The sequence below is a fragment of the Typha latifolia genome, chromosome 1, assembly GCF_019914945.1.
Source record: "Typha latifolia isolate L0001 chromosome 1, TyphaL0001v2, whole genome shotgun sequence".
In the NCBI taxonomy this organism is placed as follows: Eukaryota; Viridiplantae; Streptophyta; class Magnoliopsida; order Poales; family Typhaceae; genus Typha; species Typha latifolia.
The window spans coordinates 17,910,838-17,929,164 of NC_133086.1; the positions used below are offsets into that span (position 1 = coordinate 17,910,838).

The window sequence follows — 18,327 nt, forward strand, 5'->3', positions numbered from 1 at the left end:
ATTTATTTTATAAAAAGGAGATGAGATAAAAATTAAGAGTAAAATAATTATGATGTGAATAATTTTCTATAATTTAGAGGATTAATATGTACCATTCGGATGGGTTGGGTGGAGATAGAAATAGCTAATAGTTTAGATGTCTCTATTCCTTTTCTTTTCAGAGATTGAGAATACAATGTGCATTGAAACATATTCTTTCTTTTTAACAGAAAAAATGAATACTTTCCTTATTCAATTTATAATAATCTTAACCCAAATGGATGACTCCCTAAAAAATTCTTTTTTTTTTTTTTAATGTAGGCAGTTAAATTTTCTACTGTGTATTTAGTATCATTTCTAGGCAATTTTGAATTAATTTTGAACTAATTTTGAACATGATGAATTAGATCTTTTTATAACTTGGGCTTTAGTAGGCCCATATAGAAGAATTAAAGTGGGCTGAATGATTTCAACTTCCAAGTTAGCCCATTTACAAGTTATGTCATCCAATGCAAAGAAGAGAGAAATATGAAACAAAATATTTTCTTCTTCTAGATGGTTGCTAAAATCTTAGTGTAATTACTAAATATTATATGATTCAAAGTTGGTATCTTCAAGCACGAGATCTGAACATGGCAGGCTATTGATGAGCACTCTGTACTTGCTCTCATCACAAGAGATTATATAATCTTTGACTGTTTATTTTGGATTTTAAAATTTGAAAATTAAAAAAGCAATTAAAAATATAAAATAAGAGAGAAAAAAAATTTTGGAAAAAAAAAGAGCCCATTTATTAATGTTAGTTAGTGAGTGGCTCTCTCATGGCTCTTGAAAAATAAAGTAATAAAGTGAGTGGTGCTCTATTGTTAATTTTAATATGTTTGATTGCTGAGAACTAGTGAGTTGGACAAAAGAAAATTAAAGTAATAAAGTGAGTTTCTCTGTTTTCTTAAACCTACTTAAGTTTCATAATTTTAGTAGGAAAGAGGGTTGCAGTTTGCATCTTTTTATATAGAGTGTAACAATATTAATTTTCATGACTACTAACTTTGTTAAATAATAATTAGTCATGGTTACTTAGTAAAGCAACTTTAGTTCTTATGAACAAGCTCTCATATAAAACCAAAACCACACACTTAAGGGTGTATTTAATTAATGAGAAATAAATGAAATAAAATTGTGCAAATTTTTAGTGACTCACTCTCCTACCTACTAGTAATCATGACTCACTTTCAGAAAATTATTACAATTTTTTTTTTATCCGACATATAATTTTAAACAATCTAGAGTCCTAATGGACAAAATAAGAATGTGTTTTAAGAATCTAGGAGGCCATCCACATCTTTGACTCCACCACCAATCCAAATACCAAGCTTTAAAGTTAAAACCCCACCACAAGAAGTGTGGCCAAAATTAAGAAACCCTCCTCTCTCTCCCTTAAAGCTTTGGCAAAAGTTGCTGCCATGTCTCACTACCACTAGGGTTTGTCTCTCTGCCATGCCATGCCATGCCATGCCATGCCATGCCATCCCACCACCACCATCACCACCTCCATTGGAAAAGTGGCACTTTGTCTACACCTTCACAGACCCATTTATGCCACTACGAGCACCAACTCTTTATCATAAAGTTTCTACTCTTTTTTTTTCTTTTTTTTCCTCTTTAGAAAGATTAAAGAATTCCATGAGACTTTAGTTACTAGTTAGGATATTTAACATTTGATGGCTCTAACTGAATCATAACAACTTAAAACAATTTAATCTGTTGTGTAGTTGGTGAATTTAATATGATGGAGTTTCAACTCTATTTATTATGTCACTTAAAATATAAGTCCCAGTTTGTTTAATTCTAAGTCCACATGCTAAAATAATAGCGAGAAATAAATTAATCTATGTTCCAATATTGTAGGCAAATTCCTGCGAACTCAAAGCCTACGAGATCTGGCACGCTAAATTAATTGTTTAATTACGAATTAAATTAAAGATGTGATCAGCTAACCAACCAACCAACCAACCATCAAAAATATTATATCTATCAAGGAAACTGATATTTAGAGAGCATAGTAAAATGACAATTATACCCATACTCGTCTTTTAGACTACTGCGATCCATTTCATTTATATGAGAGTGTTTTTTTGGTCATTTTGATAAAATTAATAAGCATCGTAGCAACTTTTGCTCTATAAATATTATTTTCCCACTGCTAATATGACAACACCACCACAATGGCATCTAAGAGTACACATTCTATTTCCCTGCCAACTTACATAGCGTTTAGTGACTAAAAATGAGAAGAATGAGATTCTCATGCAACTCTTTTGTCACTCAGATCTCCACATTAAACTTAGTGAATCAAATTCTTCAAATGGTAACAAGATGGAATATGAATCAAAATGTCACATTGTGGGAATTAATTAGAGGTTCGTATGATTGTAAACTAAATTCGGGGTTCTCAGATCTCGAGGCGCGCGGATTTTAAAGGAAGCTGCTCAAATCTGGGGCGTAGATTCCTAGTAGGATCCTGACAATAGAGCACGCCTCGTCGGTCGTTCTCTTTTCGTCTCTGATAAATAAAGAGGCGTAAGAGTGGATAGAGGAGGAGAGGGGGGGAGGGGAGAGGAGAGGAGGGGAGAGGAGAAATGGCCGCAGTGAAGGCTGGAAGCCGGCCGCCATGGGTGGGTTTGGCGGCGGCAGTGTGGGTGCAAGTGGCGGCGGGGAGCGCGTACAACTTCCCGCTCTACTCGCACTCGTTGAAGTCGGTGTTGGGTTACAACCAGAGGCAGCTCACCATGCTCGGAGTTGCCAATGACATCGGCGAGAATTTCGGGATGATCCCTGGGGTCCTCTGCAACCGCTTCCCGCCGTGGCTCGTGCTCCTGATCGGTGGGGCCTCCTGCTTCGTCGGATTCGGCGTCGTCTGGCTCGCCGTTAGCCAGACCGTCACCGGATTGCCGTATTGGGTGGTGAGTAAATTGATCCCCTTTGGGAGTTCGGTGCGGTTTCTTCGACGGTTTGGCGAGTACCCAGTCTTAGGATTTGAGCTGAAAGAACGGTTTTCGGTTGTTGGATTTTGTGTGGATTTGGTGTTGAAAAAAAAAAAAAAAAAAAACGATTTTTTAGAAGCAATATTTTGCTTCAAAGGTTACTTCGATTTAGATCATTCTGGCATCTTAGTCTTGTTTAGGGATGGAGTATCTTTGTCTCAAAAAAGAAAAAAAGAAAGAAAAAAAAAGAAAGAACAGAAGAAATTGTTATAGCTTCTTGTACTAGCTAATAATTAATTTCGTGATGTCCTTTGTTTTCTAACTATGAAACATAGATGAGAGATGTCCAGTTTAAAAGATTTTGTTTCTAATGGTCACACACGACAGCATTAAAAGAATTCTTCAATTTAATGCCTTGGGAATTACAGAACTCAAAGAACACTCGAGACAATGAGATTGGATTAATTTTTCCGAGTTATGTTAATATTTACATCTTTGGATGATCATTGATATTTGATATATAAAACAACAGCAATCCAGCTTTTAGCCACAAGTAGATGGACTCCTCTGGTTATTACCTACAGATTAAAACAACCTGTGGTATCTATCCTGAGCAAGCTATTCTCCTTTAAAATGTCGCTCCCTACATGAAATTAGCTATTTGGTTTTGTACCTTGAACAGTTAATGTAACTCATTTGGTTCTAAATTTTGAACTACCGTAATATGTTAATCTTTCTAATACTGTGGCAGTTGTGGATTGCATTATGTATAGCTACCAACAGCAGTGCATGGTTGGGCACAGGAGTGCTAGTGACCAACATGAGGAACTTTCCTCTTAGCAGAGGTACTGTTGCTGGTATCCTCAAGGGATATGTGGGGCTTAGCGCTTGCGTATACACTGAAATATATACCGGAGTACTTCACAATTCGTCAACAAAACTTTTGCTATTTCTTACTCTGGGGCTTCCTGTCATATGTGTTGCAATGATGTATTTCGTAAGGCGTTGCACTCCAGCTTTGGAAGATGACTCAACAGAACATGGGCATTTTGTGTTCACGCAAGTGTCCAGTGTAGTTCTGGGGCTTTATCTCCTCACTAGTACAATATTGGATGATGTCCTATCACTAAGCGATGCTGTCACTTGGACTTTGTTTGCTGTAATGATACTCTTCCTTCTTGCTCCTCTTGCGATACCATTAAAGATGACAATTTATCCAAGCAGTCGAAAAAGAGCTAGCGCAGTTGGTCCATCCAGCTCATTAGAACATTTCGCTGCAGCAGATGATACTAAGTCAGAACCTTTGCTGGCTTCTTCTTCTTCAACAACAAATCTTGGAGGCTTACTGGAGGTTGATGATTCTGATGTGGATATGCTTTTGGCTGAGGGGGAGGGAGCAGTGAAAAAGAAGAGAAGGCCCAAGAGAGGGGAGGATTTTGAATTCCGGGAAGCTTTGATTAAAGCAGATTTTTGGCTTTTATTTGTAGTGTATTTTCTTGGGGTTGGATCAGGTGTTACCATACTTAATAATCTAGCGCAAATTGGGATTGCAGCTGGTGCCGATGACACGACTATCCTATTGTGTCTCTTCAGCTTTTGCAATTTTGTTGGCCGTCTTGGTGGGGGTTCAGTTTCAGAATATTTCGTCAGGTAATTCTGTTGTAATTTTATTGTCCGATCAAATATGCTAGCAAGAGTCAAAGTGCAGACAAACTTATCAAGTGTTGAACTTTTGCAGGTCAAGAATGCTCCCTCGGCCTATATGGATGACATGCACACAAATTATTATGGTCATAGCATACCTTCTCTTTGCTTCAGGTCTTAACGGTACTCTTTATGCTTCAACTGCATTGCTCGGAATCTGCTATGGAGTCCAGTTCTCTGTCATGGTGCCAACGGCATCTGAGCTATTTGGATTGAAGCACTTTGGAATGATCTACAATTTCATGTTGTTAGGAAATCCACTTGGGGCGCTTCTATTCTCTGGTCTTCTTGCGGGTTATTTGTATGATATAGAGGTAGAGAAACAGCACCCTGGTTTTCTGGACAGTTCTAGCATTTCGTGCTTGGGACCCAACTGTTTTAGGCTTACCTTCTTGGTTCTAGCTGGTGTGTGCACCTTGGGATCTTTGTTGAGCATCGTTTTGTCGATGAGAATAAGGCCGGTATACCAAATGCTTTATGCTGGTGGATCATTCAGGCTGCCTCGAAGTTCACTACATTGACAGGCCAATATACCAGATGCCCTATAAGGTGTCCAAGTATAGCCCTTTTCTGTTATATGTATGTGTGTAACTTGTTTCATGTGCCTCCATCTAATGCTGGATGGTTGATAGCCTTCTTTGCGACCAGTAAATGGATCTTTGGTGAATTTAGATAGATCAGTAATTGAAAAGCTAGTGCTGTAGTAAGAGTTGGGATGTGATGTTTATTTATGCATTACATCACAAGTTTGAGGGTGTAGCAGTGTAGCAGGATTTCCTTTAACTTCAACAATAAGTACATACAACATTCTATTAATCAGGTTTGGCTTCAATCTTTTGAGATGCTATTAGTCGAAATATTCTATTTGTTATTTTGTCCGAATGGTCAGTCACTGATGCAATATCCTGGGGTTAATTGGTGCATCTATTGTCCAGTTTCGATTATCAGGTATTTGACATATTGATACTTGCAGAATGATACATTGTTTCGAATCTCAATATTCCCATAGAAATCATCTTGAATAATTAGATAGTTGCAGGCCTTTCAATTAGTTGCTCCTCACTGAAAGGGTTATAAGTCTGACAGTAAACTGGAGACTACCACTTCCAGAACTCCCTAGTAATCATTATTGTCGATGATAAATTGAAGGCTGATGTGGCCAGTGTAATTGAGATCTTACTTATCGGCAAATAAATCACTGAAAATGAAATAGTTCAGCTCTTTCAAGATTGTTTTTATTGACAGATATTGCAAATTAATAAAAACAAGTCAGTCTTTCTTTTTAGGTGAAGCACCTGTCTTTTTCCATGGAATACTAAAGTAGATGTCTAGCTAAAAGTTGCTAGAACAGGTGTGTTAACAATAATTGTTTACTTGTTTGTCTCTCTGTGATATGATCATTAAATGCTTATTCAACTATGCCTACTTCAATTATTTCTTTTCTTTATCAGTTTGTACAAAACTTCTTTTGTTATTTTAGTTATTGTCTTAATGTCTTCATGCACCCGTTATTATTTGGGTGATCACGATTCAAGTGCTTGGTAAGATACTAATATGGATCGGTTGGGTTAAAAGGATTCTCGAAATCCCTGCAGCACAAAAGGTTCAGTTAAAAACAAGCTATCAAGTCACTTATTCCACATCGTTTGTAAAAATTAAGCAAGTAATTTAAATGTTAATAGATGGTTCAGCAACTAGCAGGACTATTTGGCTTCTCTGTTATATACTATGCAAGTTAGAGGTACTGAATGGTACCTTTCATTGTATTTGTTTATATATATATATATTAAAGAAAAGGTCATCAGCCCTGTTTCATTAGGAACATAACAGTACTCCGTTGTATTTGTTTATATGAATCCCAACAAAAGTTGGTTGATATAATTGGTGATGGTCGATTGTGTTCATATCTATTACAAAGGTAAAAGGCTTTAGTGGAAGATAAAATTTCCAGATTACCCAAATATATTTACCCTTGTATTGATGCAGGAACAACTGCTGTGCCATATCTCAATGGGATTCAATACCGGACATATAGGACTCACCTTACAGTCTTGAATTGCTTTTATTATTGACAACTGTTGTTAGTACCAATGGAGAGGGCACTTCATAGCTCATTCCACTTTATACTTCGGCTTGCTTTCATTTTGCTTGCTTTACTTCTAGGGTTTCAATTTTTCTTCCTCACTTATGTGACAGGCATATTTAAAGAAAGAAAGAAAGAAAGAAAGAAAAAAATCGCTCCAAGAATCAGACTAATAATGTATATCTTGCCTTGATCACTAATAAGCATTGGTATTTTCGTGACCCATCTATTATTCCAGGAGAAATTTGTACTTAATACTCTTGTGTATAAATGATCTAAACTCTTAACTGATGAAGATAAAAGGCAAGGTGGTGCCCTTTTGTCAATGTAGAGAAAAGCCTGGGCTTTAGACATTGATGTAATTACATATAAATTCCTCCAATTTCAAACATAGACTGAACTGTTAGCCTGCTCTGCAGATGGTTGGATGCAACCACCAAGTACTTCTTAGTATTAAAGAAAAGAAGGGGAAAGTTCAACCACCATCCTGGTAACTGGTAACTGGTAACTGGTAACTGGTAACTAGTCGCTGGTAAGGCCTGGGAATTTGTCATCTAATCAAAAACTAAATATCACAGTAAAAGATCTACTACTCAGTTCTTACCATAATTACATTATATCATTTCCACCACAACTACATGCAAATTACAATAGCAAAAGCAAGAGCACCACCATGAGCTCAGGTGGGCTTCAAGCCCTGAAACATGGAGTCCCACCTTATCTCCTCCTCCTCCTCCTCCTCCTTCTCCTTGCCCTTCTTCTCTTGGTGACAGACAATCAGGCCAGCTGTTCGCAGGACGTAGCTCCTCTGTGCAGCAACCCCTGCACCGCCGCGTCCGTCGGTGATCATCGCCCTGCTCTGCACCCCGACTGCCGGCTTCCTATTACTCCTCTTCAAGATGCTCCTCCCCTTCCGCCGCCCGCCGCCGCCGCCGCTGTCGTAGGACCGCCTCGGGACGACCACAATTGCGGAACTGTCTCTATGGACCAAAGTGTAAACATACCTAGCTAGACAATTCTTGGTCCTGTGGATCATGGCCAGGAGCCTAGCCATGGGTGCTGGTGGTGGTGACTTGTTCTTCTCCTTCTTGGCTAGCTTAAGTATCTCTAGCCTATGCTTGGCTATGGAGATCCCCATGCTTTGGAGGAACTCATGGTTGAAGTGGGGAATGTCTTCTTCCTCGAGCTCGTTCTGGGAGAAGAGAAGGTAGTATTCGTAGACTAGTGCAGGGTCGAGCGATGATTTGGAGAGCCACGAGTACCAGTCCATGGCTTGGAACTTTTTTTTCTTTTTGGAAGCGAAGAGAAGATTTTTGAAAGCTTATAAGATAGTTAAAAAAAAAAAAAAAAAAAAAAAAGTAGTGTAAAGTGTGTGGTGGTCCACATGGATTGGGTGCGGTGGGTGGTTAACCAACTAGGTGCAGGATTTTTTTATTATATTTTTTGTGTAGTTTTTTTTTTACCAAATTAGTTCGGTTCTAAAACATTTTTAACGGAATAAATTATTCTCATTGTTTTTATCTGATTCTAAATCGCTGATCTGCTCAGTGTTTTATATATATAATTTTTTTTTTAATTTAGTCTTTTAGTAATTTATAAAAATATTATCTAGCGATAAAAATATTGAATTGATTAATATTTTTATTATGACTATAGTGAATTAGTAAATAAATTTGAGTGTGGTATATTTCAGTAAAAAAAATTAAAAAAATGAGTCTTAAGACTCTCTTTATTTTTTTTAAGAGTTAAGATGGTGTTTTTAATAAGAGTCTAGTAACTAACTGAACTGACAAAGCTTCTGGTGTGTTGAAGGGGCTCTTTCCCTTCCCTATGTCTCCATAAATTTTTGCATTCTAACAGAGTGTATCTCAAATTCAGCATCTTGGCATCCACTTTAAATATATCCTCTCAACTTTTATTAGAGAAAAGAAGAAGAGATGATGAAAAAAATATATTTATTTACACATTAGTTTCCCATTTAATACTATAAATACTAAACGGCTCTTTAAAGAGTTTTCATCAATTTTTTATGGTAAAGGATTTAATTTGAACGCCGTATATATGTACTTTCTATGACTCGAACATACAATAATCTACCATCTACACCCGTCTCTTGATTGGTATCTTAATGATTGAGACACTTGGTTTTTTTATTTATTGATTGAAAATTCGACTCCTTTGAACAATGATTTATGATTTAATTCTAAATTTTTTCTATTTCTCAAATTGAAAAACTCATGGAAGATGCACCAACCCCACTTTTCTTGCGTTGAGAGGAAGCACTCCAGTGAGAGCAAAGGATTAATCAAGACAAAAAATAAACAATGGGGTTTGTCGTTCGCTATGTGCCGTTTGTTTCAAACCGTGGCGTTATCAAACAATTCTTTTAAGCTATCACATCGTGAAACTATCAACCGAGCCTAGCTAAACTCTGAATCTGAGCATGCAAACCAATTTTTTTTCTTTTTCTTTCTTTTTTCATAGGTAGGATATCCGAGCAACTAAGCTACTGTTGGGTGATGGAAAAAAAGACAAAAACATAAGAGAGACAAATTAGCAAGCTCATTAGAGTGAGTTCAAAGCCACCCAACCACTGCATGATGATGGGGAAAAGGAACATGTGGGGGATTTGCTCGCCATGTATGTCTTAATGCCATCGCCATTGTTGGTGCGAACAAGAAAGGACAAGATTTTGTGACTTAGCTTTGTTTTGGGGAAATGTAAACAATTTTAGTGCAAGTAGTCAAAAGTTGAATCCTTTCATTCTTTTGCTTTGCCGACCTTTTGATTCTTTCTGGTCATATGTAACATTCACGGAACCAATTTCCTACAGAATGAAGCGAATTTTCCAATTAATCTTTATGAGATACTAAGATTAAACTTCTAAAATATGAATTCTTTAAGGGTTTTTTTTTCTCTCCAGAGTATTATTAGTTTAGATTAGATTATACCTCAAGGGATAGTATGACCATGTCAAACTATACCAACATTGAGATTAAAGTTAGTTTATTTGGGCATATTTGCCATCTTTAATGCAAAATAATTTCGCGTATAGCCCATGTCATTCCCCAACGACTCATACCTTAAAGATCAAATATTTGCAGTACTACAAACTGCTCTGATGGAGAAATTAAGACAGGAACTGGTAGTTAAGTAGATATATTATCATGCTAATCAGCTATCTAGTTATATTGCTTAGTGTGCATTCCTATATATATTGGTAAAAGAGGAACTCGAGACTACTGCACATCACTTCCCATGAGTTGAGAGAAAGCGAATACAAGAAAAAAAAGACAAAGGGAGATATGCCTAGCGAATTGGGATACTATTTTATCGCAACCCACCATGTCTTGTGAGAGATGAGCTTTTGTCCTTTTACTTGGCCAGAGCAATACTTCACATGGAAAAAAGGACATGGCCTAGGAAAGATAGATTGATACCAATCTTTTGGAGTCTAGTGAGAGCTCCATGCTTCAATAATGGCATGGAGAAGGAGAAGAGAGAGAGAGAGAGAGAGAGAGAGAGAGAGTTGGGTTTTCTCTATCTCTTGCCAAGTGTAATGCCATGTGTCAAGTCCAGGCAAATGTATTGGAGGCCCATAACTTAAAATATCTAAACTGGCCCAAGTCCAGGCAAATGAGTTTATGATTATTATAAGTCCGCCCCTGGTTTTTTTTTTTATATGACTAGATCTTTTTGAAACTTAAATACGAGTCATGCATATTTGAAAACTGAGATCAATATAAAATTATTTAGTTTTCATAAAAAATTTATAGAGCTGTTCTCATCTAAATCAGCTGAACTAAAAAGAGGCAACCATCGAACCAAGCTATCTATAGACCAAACCATCAACGATATTTTTTGTTGGCAATAATTACCTACCTAAGTTTAGAAACGAACTCCTTAGTTGGTTATTGGTATATGGCTTATTCCATAACACTCTGATGATATGGAAAAAGAGTCCAGATATTGACACGTCAATTTATCGTCCGTAAATGATGCCGAATTCCTTTCGCCACGGATAGAAAGCGATTTGGTCGTTAAGGTCGTCTCCGCTTCCGTCTCGCCGCCTCTATTCCTCCTTTTCTTAATCTTCCGATCTCGATCTCGATCTCGTCTCGTCTCGTTTCGTTTCTTTCTCCCAATCCGACGGCGATGCTTTCCTCATGTGGCTCCGCTCTTAGGAGATCTGCGATCGGACGGCTTAGATCAGCCCTTCCCCTCTCCACCGTCGCCGCCGCCGGACGCAGCGAGCCGGAGCCGAAGCCGGAGCCGGAGCATAGCTCGATCGCGAGGGCGGTGACCGGAATATTAGCCGTCGGTGGAACCGGATTAGGGTTTTGGTTGCTGCCTTCTTCGCCGGATGCTTCTCTCTCCTTTGCAGATTCTGGTTCGGGGACGGAGGATTCCAACTATCAGATCTCATTAATGGATGCTTCCAAGGAAAAGAAACCAAAATTTCTCTTCGGGGGTAAAAGTCTCTTCCTCGATCTCTTTTTTATTTTCGATGTTCGAGTGAGGATTTGTTTTTCCCCTCCCTTTTTTGCGTGGTTATGTATCGGTTTATTTGTTTCAATGTCGTTATGGTACTTGTTTCATGTTCTATTTTGATGCTATGTAATCTTCTAAAGTTTTGACTTTTGCACCAAAAGAGAAAAAGGTTTTAGCAATCTAATTTGATGATAGCCCAAATCTAATCAAATTCAAAAGTCACAATCCCAATGGAATCAAAATAACAGCACAATTAGATTAGACATGTATAATGGAATCGATCAACACGAAAGTTCGTAGGATGTGGAGTCTATGATCTATTCCGAACCTTTTCATAATTTTGTTTTATATCCTCTGGAGGTCTTAACCAATCAGAAGGAGACAGGGTTTCTGAGAGAATGATGGGATTACCGTAAAACCAACAAAGTTTCACAAGTTAGTCCAGGGGGGAGGGAGTAAATAACCAGAGTAAAAAGATTACTAAAGCATAATGATATTACTACTGATCAATAAAAATGTTATTATTTTCATATCTGCTTAGCTAAATGTTTTTTGCGAGCAGGTAAGCATTGGTATGCGCACGAATGATGCCTTTTGTCATTGCTTGTTCATATCAGAATATCTTATTCTGACTGTTTTTAATCATTTGTGGGTTTTACATCCGATCTTCTTTCAGATTCATTTCGTAGAAGGGTATTTTTTAACTATGAGAAACGAATAAGGATGAGGAGTCCCCCAGAAAAGGTAATTTTCCAATATTGTTTTTGTCCTTTTGGTACACTGAATATGTTAAGGATTAAGAAAATCGTAATAATTTTGTCTCCATTTACAACCATATTGCAATACTGTGCAATGCATTTATCCAAAATTTTCTTATCAACTTATCTTTATTTTATGTGTTTTCTATTAGTTTTATTTTGGTGCTTATTTTTCTCGAGCAATGAGTTACTCATGGTTTGATAGATGATAAATTTTTCTTTCCATTTGGATAGAGCTCCCTTTCTCCTCGGTTTGCAATGGAGAAAATGTAGGATTGGTGCGAATAGTTCATCACAGGAGAAAGGACTCCTAGAGCACTGGTTCCACTATTGGATCACTAACTAATACTAATCCCTTTTTTTCGGTGCACAATGAATTTATCATGGAAGAAAGGACTTGGAGATGAATTCACTAATGTTGTCATTAACTAATACTTTTATAAGAAAAGAAAACTGTCTTTTCTATATACTTCTCCTCGTTCCACTGCTATTACGGCCTTAGGCAATTGTTTATACTATACCTTATAGATATTCCTTCAACACAACAAAGGTTTTTTTAAGGTTCCAAATGACTCACCAAATGAAAACTATAATTTGAAAAATTGGTTCCTAATTGAAGATTGCATGATTTATGATTGACCCATATTACTGACGTCATTTAGCTATTGATCGCTTATCATATGTATAGGACCAACTGAGGCATTTGTAATGACCTTAAAGACATTTAAATATATATAACTGCCTCATATGGAGAATTGTTTGATGCGTTAATGTCCATTTGTAGGAGTTTGGGTTACTAATGCTAATATTTTTATTACTAGATCTTTGAGTACTTTGCATCCTTTCGAAGCCCAAAAGGAGAAGTATATATGTTACCTGCTGATTTAATGAGGGCGGTTGTTCCTGTATTTCCTCCATCTGAATCGAATATCATCAGAGAAGGACGTTTAAGAGGGGAGCACCCTCCAGGAGACTTGCATTGTGCTCCATCAAACTTCTTTATGCTCTTTGATACTAATAATGATGGACTTATATCCTTCGCTGAGTAAGTAGCTAAAATATTGAAGCTTGTACTAGTCACCAAAAAACTTTTAAATGAGAAAGGCACAGCAAAATGGGCTCTTCCTGACATTTTCCCCCCTCTGATATAGGTACATCTTTTTTGTGACTCTTCTCAGCATTTCTGAATCAAGCTTCAGTGTGGCTTTTAAAATGTTTGATGTTGACAACAATGGGTGGGTTTTCTATCTGCATTAAATAATCTTGATCTTATGAATTTGTCACTTGACATAAGTATTTTATGTGGAAGTTCTAATTTTAGGCACTACATGTTATTTTCTGTTACAGTATGATCATCTTCTTTTCCAGCTTATATGTCATTGCTGCTTTATTTCATGGGCTATATTTCAATAAGTGATGATTTTTGGTGATACTAAGGACTAAAAAGTTTGATTGAAGAATATTAATATTTATCATCAGAGAGAGAGAGGTTTCACTGTTTAGTCATCAATCAATTGTGCTTAATATCTTGTAAGAACAATACAGTGCATTGATAGTGATATTACTTGATTAATATGCAATTTTCTCCAAAACTGATTGCCTTTTTGGATAATGACAATTTTAGGACTTGTAGATTGCAAGGAAGTTTCAAATTCATTTTGCAACATGCATTCTTGCAATCAATATAACAAATCATTTAATTTTTTCCATATCCATACATTTTGGATTTTTTTCTAGTTTCCTTATCTACTCATGCCTCATGGCCATTAAAACTTGCCATATATTGTCTATCTGTCACTTGAAGAGAAGAGTATGTTAATTATGATACGTTATTTTACTAATGCAGAAATTTAAATGGTTTAAATATAGAATTGAATTAAGAAACCATCATGTCTTACTGTTTTAAATGTGAAACTTACTAAAGGCCTAATTAGAGTTTAATATCATATCCTAGGATACCAAAGTTAGCCATTTTTTGCAGTAGAGTCAGATTGATCTATTCACAAAGCTGTCATAGACAACCGCAGCACCATTTCAATATAAAATTTTCTGTTTCAAGCTTATGTGCGTAAAAGGATAAAGTAATAGGGTACAGAGTTCCTCCTGAGACTTCTTTCCCTTTCTATATGATATTCTGAATATAGAGTGTCATGAGCACATGCAGGTTCTTCAGGTTACATTTGTTTACCTTTTACTTTCTGCCGTCTGACGTTGCATTCCAAACACCTTGCCTGTACTAAAGCTCAAATGTTTCTCTTAAGAATCATTATAGTCTTTTACTGCTTATGTTAATGTTTGTTTAAGTGTCTGCCGTGATTTCTTCATTAGGAGTTATTTATTTATGTAAACTTGTTATTGAGGTCGAAGTTGTACTTTGTTTTGTTTACTTGTGAAAATTCACGTGCAGTTAAGTTCTCTTGTTGTCCAGACAAAGACCTGCTCTTATGAGCATATTCAATCGTCTCATTTGTTAATTGATGGTATTAAGAAGGGTATGAACACATTCTAGTCATCTTAACTCTCACTAGTACAGTTGTATTGATTGGTCCTTTTCTTTTCCAGAGAGATAGAAAAAGAAGAATTTAAGAAAGTGATGGCACTGATGCGTTCTTATAATAGACAAGGGGCCTGCCACAGAGATGGCTTACGTATTGGTCTAAAAGTTGACCAGTCTGTGGAAAATGGTGGTCTGCTTGAATACTTCTTTGGCAAGGATGGAAATGGATGCCTTCAATATGATAAATTTGTTAAATTTTTGAGGGACTTGCATGATGAGGTGATTCATTTCCTCAGTTATTTGGTTATTGCAGTTTCTTTTTAAATTTCCCCATCAACTTATCCCTTATTTGTTAGTTCATCACTTTTCCATCAAGATGAAATAGAGCAGACTTAGACTTCCATAATCATTTCTGAATAAAACTTATCTACGAGGATTCTTCATTTTATCAGTGATTTAGGCATTAAGTGGGACTCTTGTTCACTATGATATTCTCTAGTAATTCAGTTGTCTTATCTATTAGGAAGGTGTTCCAATGAACATCATTGTTAGGGGAATGGTTCTGCTGTTTATCTCAATATTGAGAAAAAGGGTTTCAAACTAGCAAGGTGCTAGTGAGATGATATTTTTCTTACATATTTCTGCAAGTATAGTTCATCCGTCATAGTAGTGGATTGTACTCATCTATTGTTTATAAAATATCTTTGACAATGGGATGTATTTTATTAGTTGATGACATTTGCCATCTTCACTCATATGAGTTTTGTTAAATCTTAATGACTTGGTTCTTTGAGCATTCTAGAAATTGAGTTGTGGCCAAGCAAGTCAAACTTTGACGCGGATTAAATGAGCTGCCTCTGTTCATCTATAAGAGTACCAAGCTTTTAAACTAACCTAAGCCTGCTCGTGTTTGATCCATGTGCAACAGTACTTGTTAACATAACATATCTTGTATGAATATTTCATAAGATATTTGCCTGCTAGGCAAGTTCTTAGGGTAGTCAGCCTTGGCGCGAGGTATTAGTATGCTAATGGTAAATCTTATGACTCTTAGTTATCCGGTGATGTTTATTCAAACATCAACTTGTCTGTCATGGCCTGGATTTGTCCTTCAGTTAACCTCTTACTAAGATGCAGGCCAAATAGCTGCCATTTCGCATAAAAATCTAATTTGGGCCTCCTTTCAAATATATCAATTGTCCTCCCCATAAAATAACACAAATGATTAGAAATATTTATTATAGTGCAGACCTAGCGTAAAATGGAAAGTACTAATCTTCTTCCACTACGCTTCTTGTAGGACTCTTGATAGCACCTAATTGGTATTTTAGCCGCGAAATTGAACTTATTATAAAAAATCTGATACAAAGGAAGTATTTGCTATCTACAAGTATTTGACAAGTATTGAGCATCCGATAAAGGAATACCTAGGCCTTGTTTGCTTTGAGTTTGGAGACTCCCTTAGAACTAGTTTTGGAATCCTTAAACTGGTTCAGTAACTAAACACTTTTTTTTTTAAATATCTAATCAAGTTTACTCATAAAATAATCAAAACTAAAAAATGAGACTAACTAATCAAGTTACGGGGCTTAGCCTCAAACCAAAGAAGGCCATAGAAAATGGAATTGTTCATGCTTTATAGCTTGGAAGCCCCATTGCTACACTTGTGCGTGAATCTTGGAATTTTGATCAGTATGAGCCAATGCAAAGTTTCCTGAGGCACTAAATTTCTAATTTTCATGAAGAATAAACAAAAAATTGTACTTAAGTATGCTTTTTATTTGAATATATGAATACTGTTTTTACAGCGGTAGATATGCATGTTTTCCAATTCCAAGTGTATAGTATTGACTGGGGTTCCTTTTCACCTTACAAACTACAAAGTATCAAAACTTACATTTGTCTTGCTCTTTTCCATATCAGATTGTGCGCCTGGAGTTTGCTCATTATGACTTTTATTCAAGAGGAACTATTTCTGCCAAGGATTTTGCATTGTCCATGGTTGCTTCTGCTGACATAAACCATATAAACAAGTTGCTTGACAGAGTTGATGATCTGAACAATAAGCCACATCTCAGGGATATGTCCATTACTTTTGAGGTCTGATTCTTCCTGCGTGCTTCAATGTCATCAGCCTTGTAGACTTCTCTTATATATCTTTCGTTATGTTGGAATTCAGGAGTTTAAGGCTTTTGCTGAATTGCGTAGAAGATTAGAACCATTGGCAACAGCTATCTTTGGTTATGGGAAAGTAAACGGTTTGTTGAGGAAGAAGGATTTTAAACGTGCGGCATTGCATGTAAGATATATTTGTCTTATATTTCCTGAATTATATTCTTGTGTCTTGAGATATCTGTACTAGTCCAAACTCTAATTCTTGACAGTTGGTCATTTTTTTCTGGTGTTAGAATTTCATCTTAAGCATCTAACGACCATTTTATTGATCATCTTATGCATCTTTTCGCTATTGAGCATCAAATTTGAAATCCAGCCACACTGCTTGTTGTATCAGCTCCATTAACTTAAAGATAACTTGTAACTTGTAAGCTCAAGTACCAATGAAGGATGTGCATGAAGTTGGTACGAAATAATCAGAATTTTGTGCTTCTATTAACCTATTATAATGCGCTTATTGTTCTCATAGCTTTGTATGCCACTGCCTTGTTCTATATTAACTTCCCTTTTCTTTGTGTGTGTGTGATAGGTTTGTGGTGTCTCTGTTACTGACAACATAGTCGATGTCGTTTTTCACGTATTTGATGCAAACTCTGATGGGAATTTAAGCTCAGATGAATTCCTAAGAGCTCTACAAAAGCGAGAAAGCGATATTCGCCAGCCAACAGCAGCAGGCATAGCGGGGCTTCTCTCCTGCTGGTTTAATTGCAAAAGGAGCCGTTCTCTCCCACAAATGCCTATATAGTTGGACTTCTCATAGCAGATACTAATTGGATACTAATCTTCATCCATATGTTGCAGCAGAATGGGATTGACATTGGCTCTATTTCTTAATAAAGGTATGCAAAAGTTAAAAAATCTTGTTTCCACTATAATATCATGAATATACTCATATTATCTGAAAAGTTCTGATGTATTTTGTTGCAGGTAATGTTCTCATTACTGCATGTAGGGAGGAAACAACTGTGAAAGCCGTTAACCATTACGATGGACACCGTGAGCACTTTGATGGTTATGTAAATATGATATAGGCCCTCAAAGCTCCATTAGAATTGTTATGTATATATTTTCTTTTCCTTTTTTGAGCCTCTTGGGCAACAGAAAACCTTTGTTGATATTCTGCTAGTATTTGTTTAGTTTTTGTTATGATTTCTCAACCAAATATAAGGATGTATTTGGCAGATTCTTTGGAGTTTGGAATACTTAACATATTATTTTCGACTGTGCTGCAGGAAGAGGTGAATTACAGGTATCAGATGGATATCAAAATATAAATTTATATTCGAATTAAATAGGTATAAATATAAATTAGATACGGATAGGTATAAATATAAAATCGAACCAAATTAGATACCTGTTGAACCTTAAATAAGTAACATATAAATAGAGACATAATTTGGATAAATTTAAATAATGAGCTAATCTGAATATATTAAAAATTATATATACTTAATATTAATTTCTTATATATTTACGGATGAATCGATATTTTAATACCTGTCCGAATTCGTATTTAATAGTGGAATATGAATTGTAGAAGACGAAAGCAGTGAACAAATTACAACAAAATGAGATAGGAGAGTTAGAAATTTTAAGAATCTACATACTACTAGATTGAAGTACTGTTTCACATTTGTAAAGAAAATTTGTGAGCCA

The 18,327-nt window shown here is 36.2% G+C and overlaps 3 protein-coding genes across 3 annotated transcripts; 2 read left to right on the top strand and 1 right to left on the bottom strand.

Annotated features, from left to right (window-relative positions):
• Positions 1–2,538: 2,538 nt before the first annotated feature.
• On the top strand, positions 2,539–5,483 carry LOC140780390 (protein NUCLEAR FUSION DEFECTIVE 4). Its single transcript, XM_073125904.1, has 3 exons — positions 2,539–2,942; positions 3,715–4,613; positions 4,702–5,483. The coding sequence occupies exons 1-3, from the start codon at positions 2,619–2,621 to the stop codon at positions 5,186–5,188; spliced, it is 1,710 nt and encodes a 569-aa protein (XP_072982005.1). The 5' UTR covers positions 2,539–2,618; the 3' UTR covers positions 5,189–5,483.
• A 1,813-nt stretch (positions 5,484–7,296) lies between these two features.
• LOC140801834 (uncharacterized) lies at positions 7,297–8,058 on the bottom strand. The gene has a single exon (XM_073157157.1). The coding sequence runs from the start codon at positions 8,018–8,020 to the stop codon at positions 7,430–7,432; it is 591 nt and encodes a 196-aa protein (XP_073013258.1). The 5' UTR covers positions 8,021–8,058; the 3' UTR covers positions 7,297–7,429.
• A 2,641-nt stretch (positions 8,059–10,699) lies between these two features.
• LOC140780363 (calcium uptake protein, mitochondrial) lies at positions 10,700–17,852 on the top strand. Its single transcript, XM_073125856.1, has 9 exons — positions 10,700–11,221; positions 11,918–11,985; positions 12,821–13,044; positions 13,151–13,234; positions 14,562–14,775; positions 16,420–16,596; positions 16,676–16,795; positions 17,201–17,510; positions 17,599–17,852. The coding sequence occupies exons 1-8, from the start codon at positions 10,906–10,908 to the stop codon at positions 17,414–17,416; spliced, it is 1,419 nt and encodes a 472-aa protein (XP_072981957.1). The 5' UTR covers positions 10,700–10,905; the 3' UTR covers positions 17,417–17,510; positions 17,599–17,852.
• Positions 17,853–18,327: the final 475 nt, after the last annotated feature.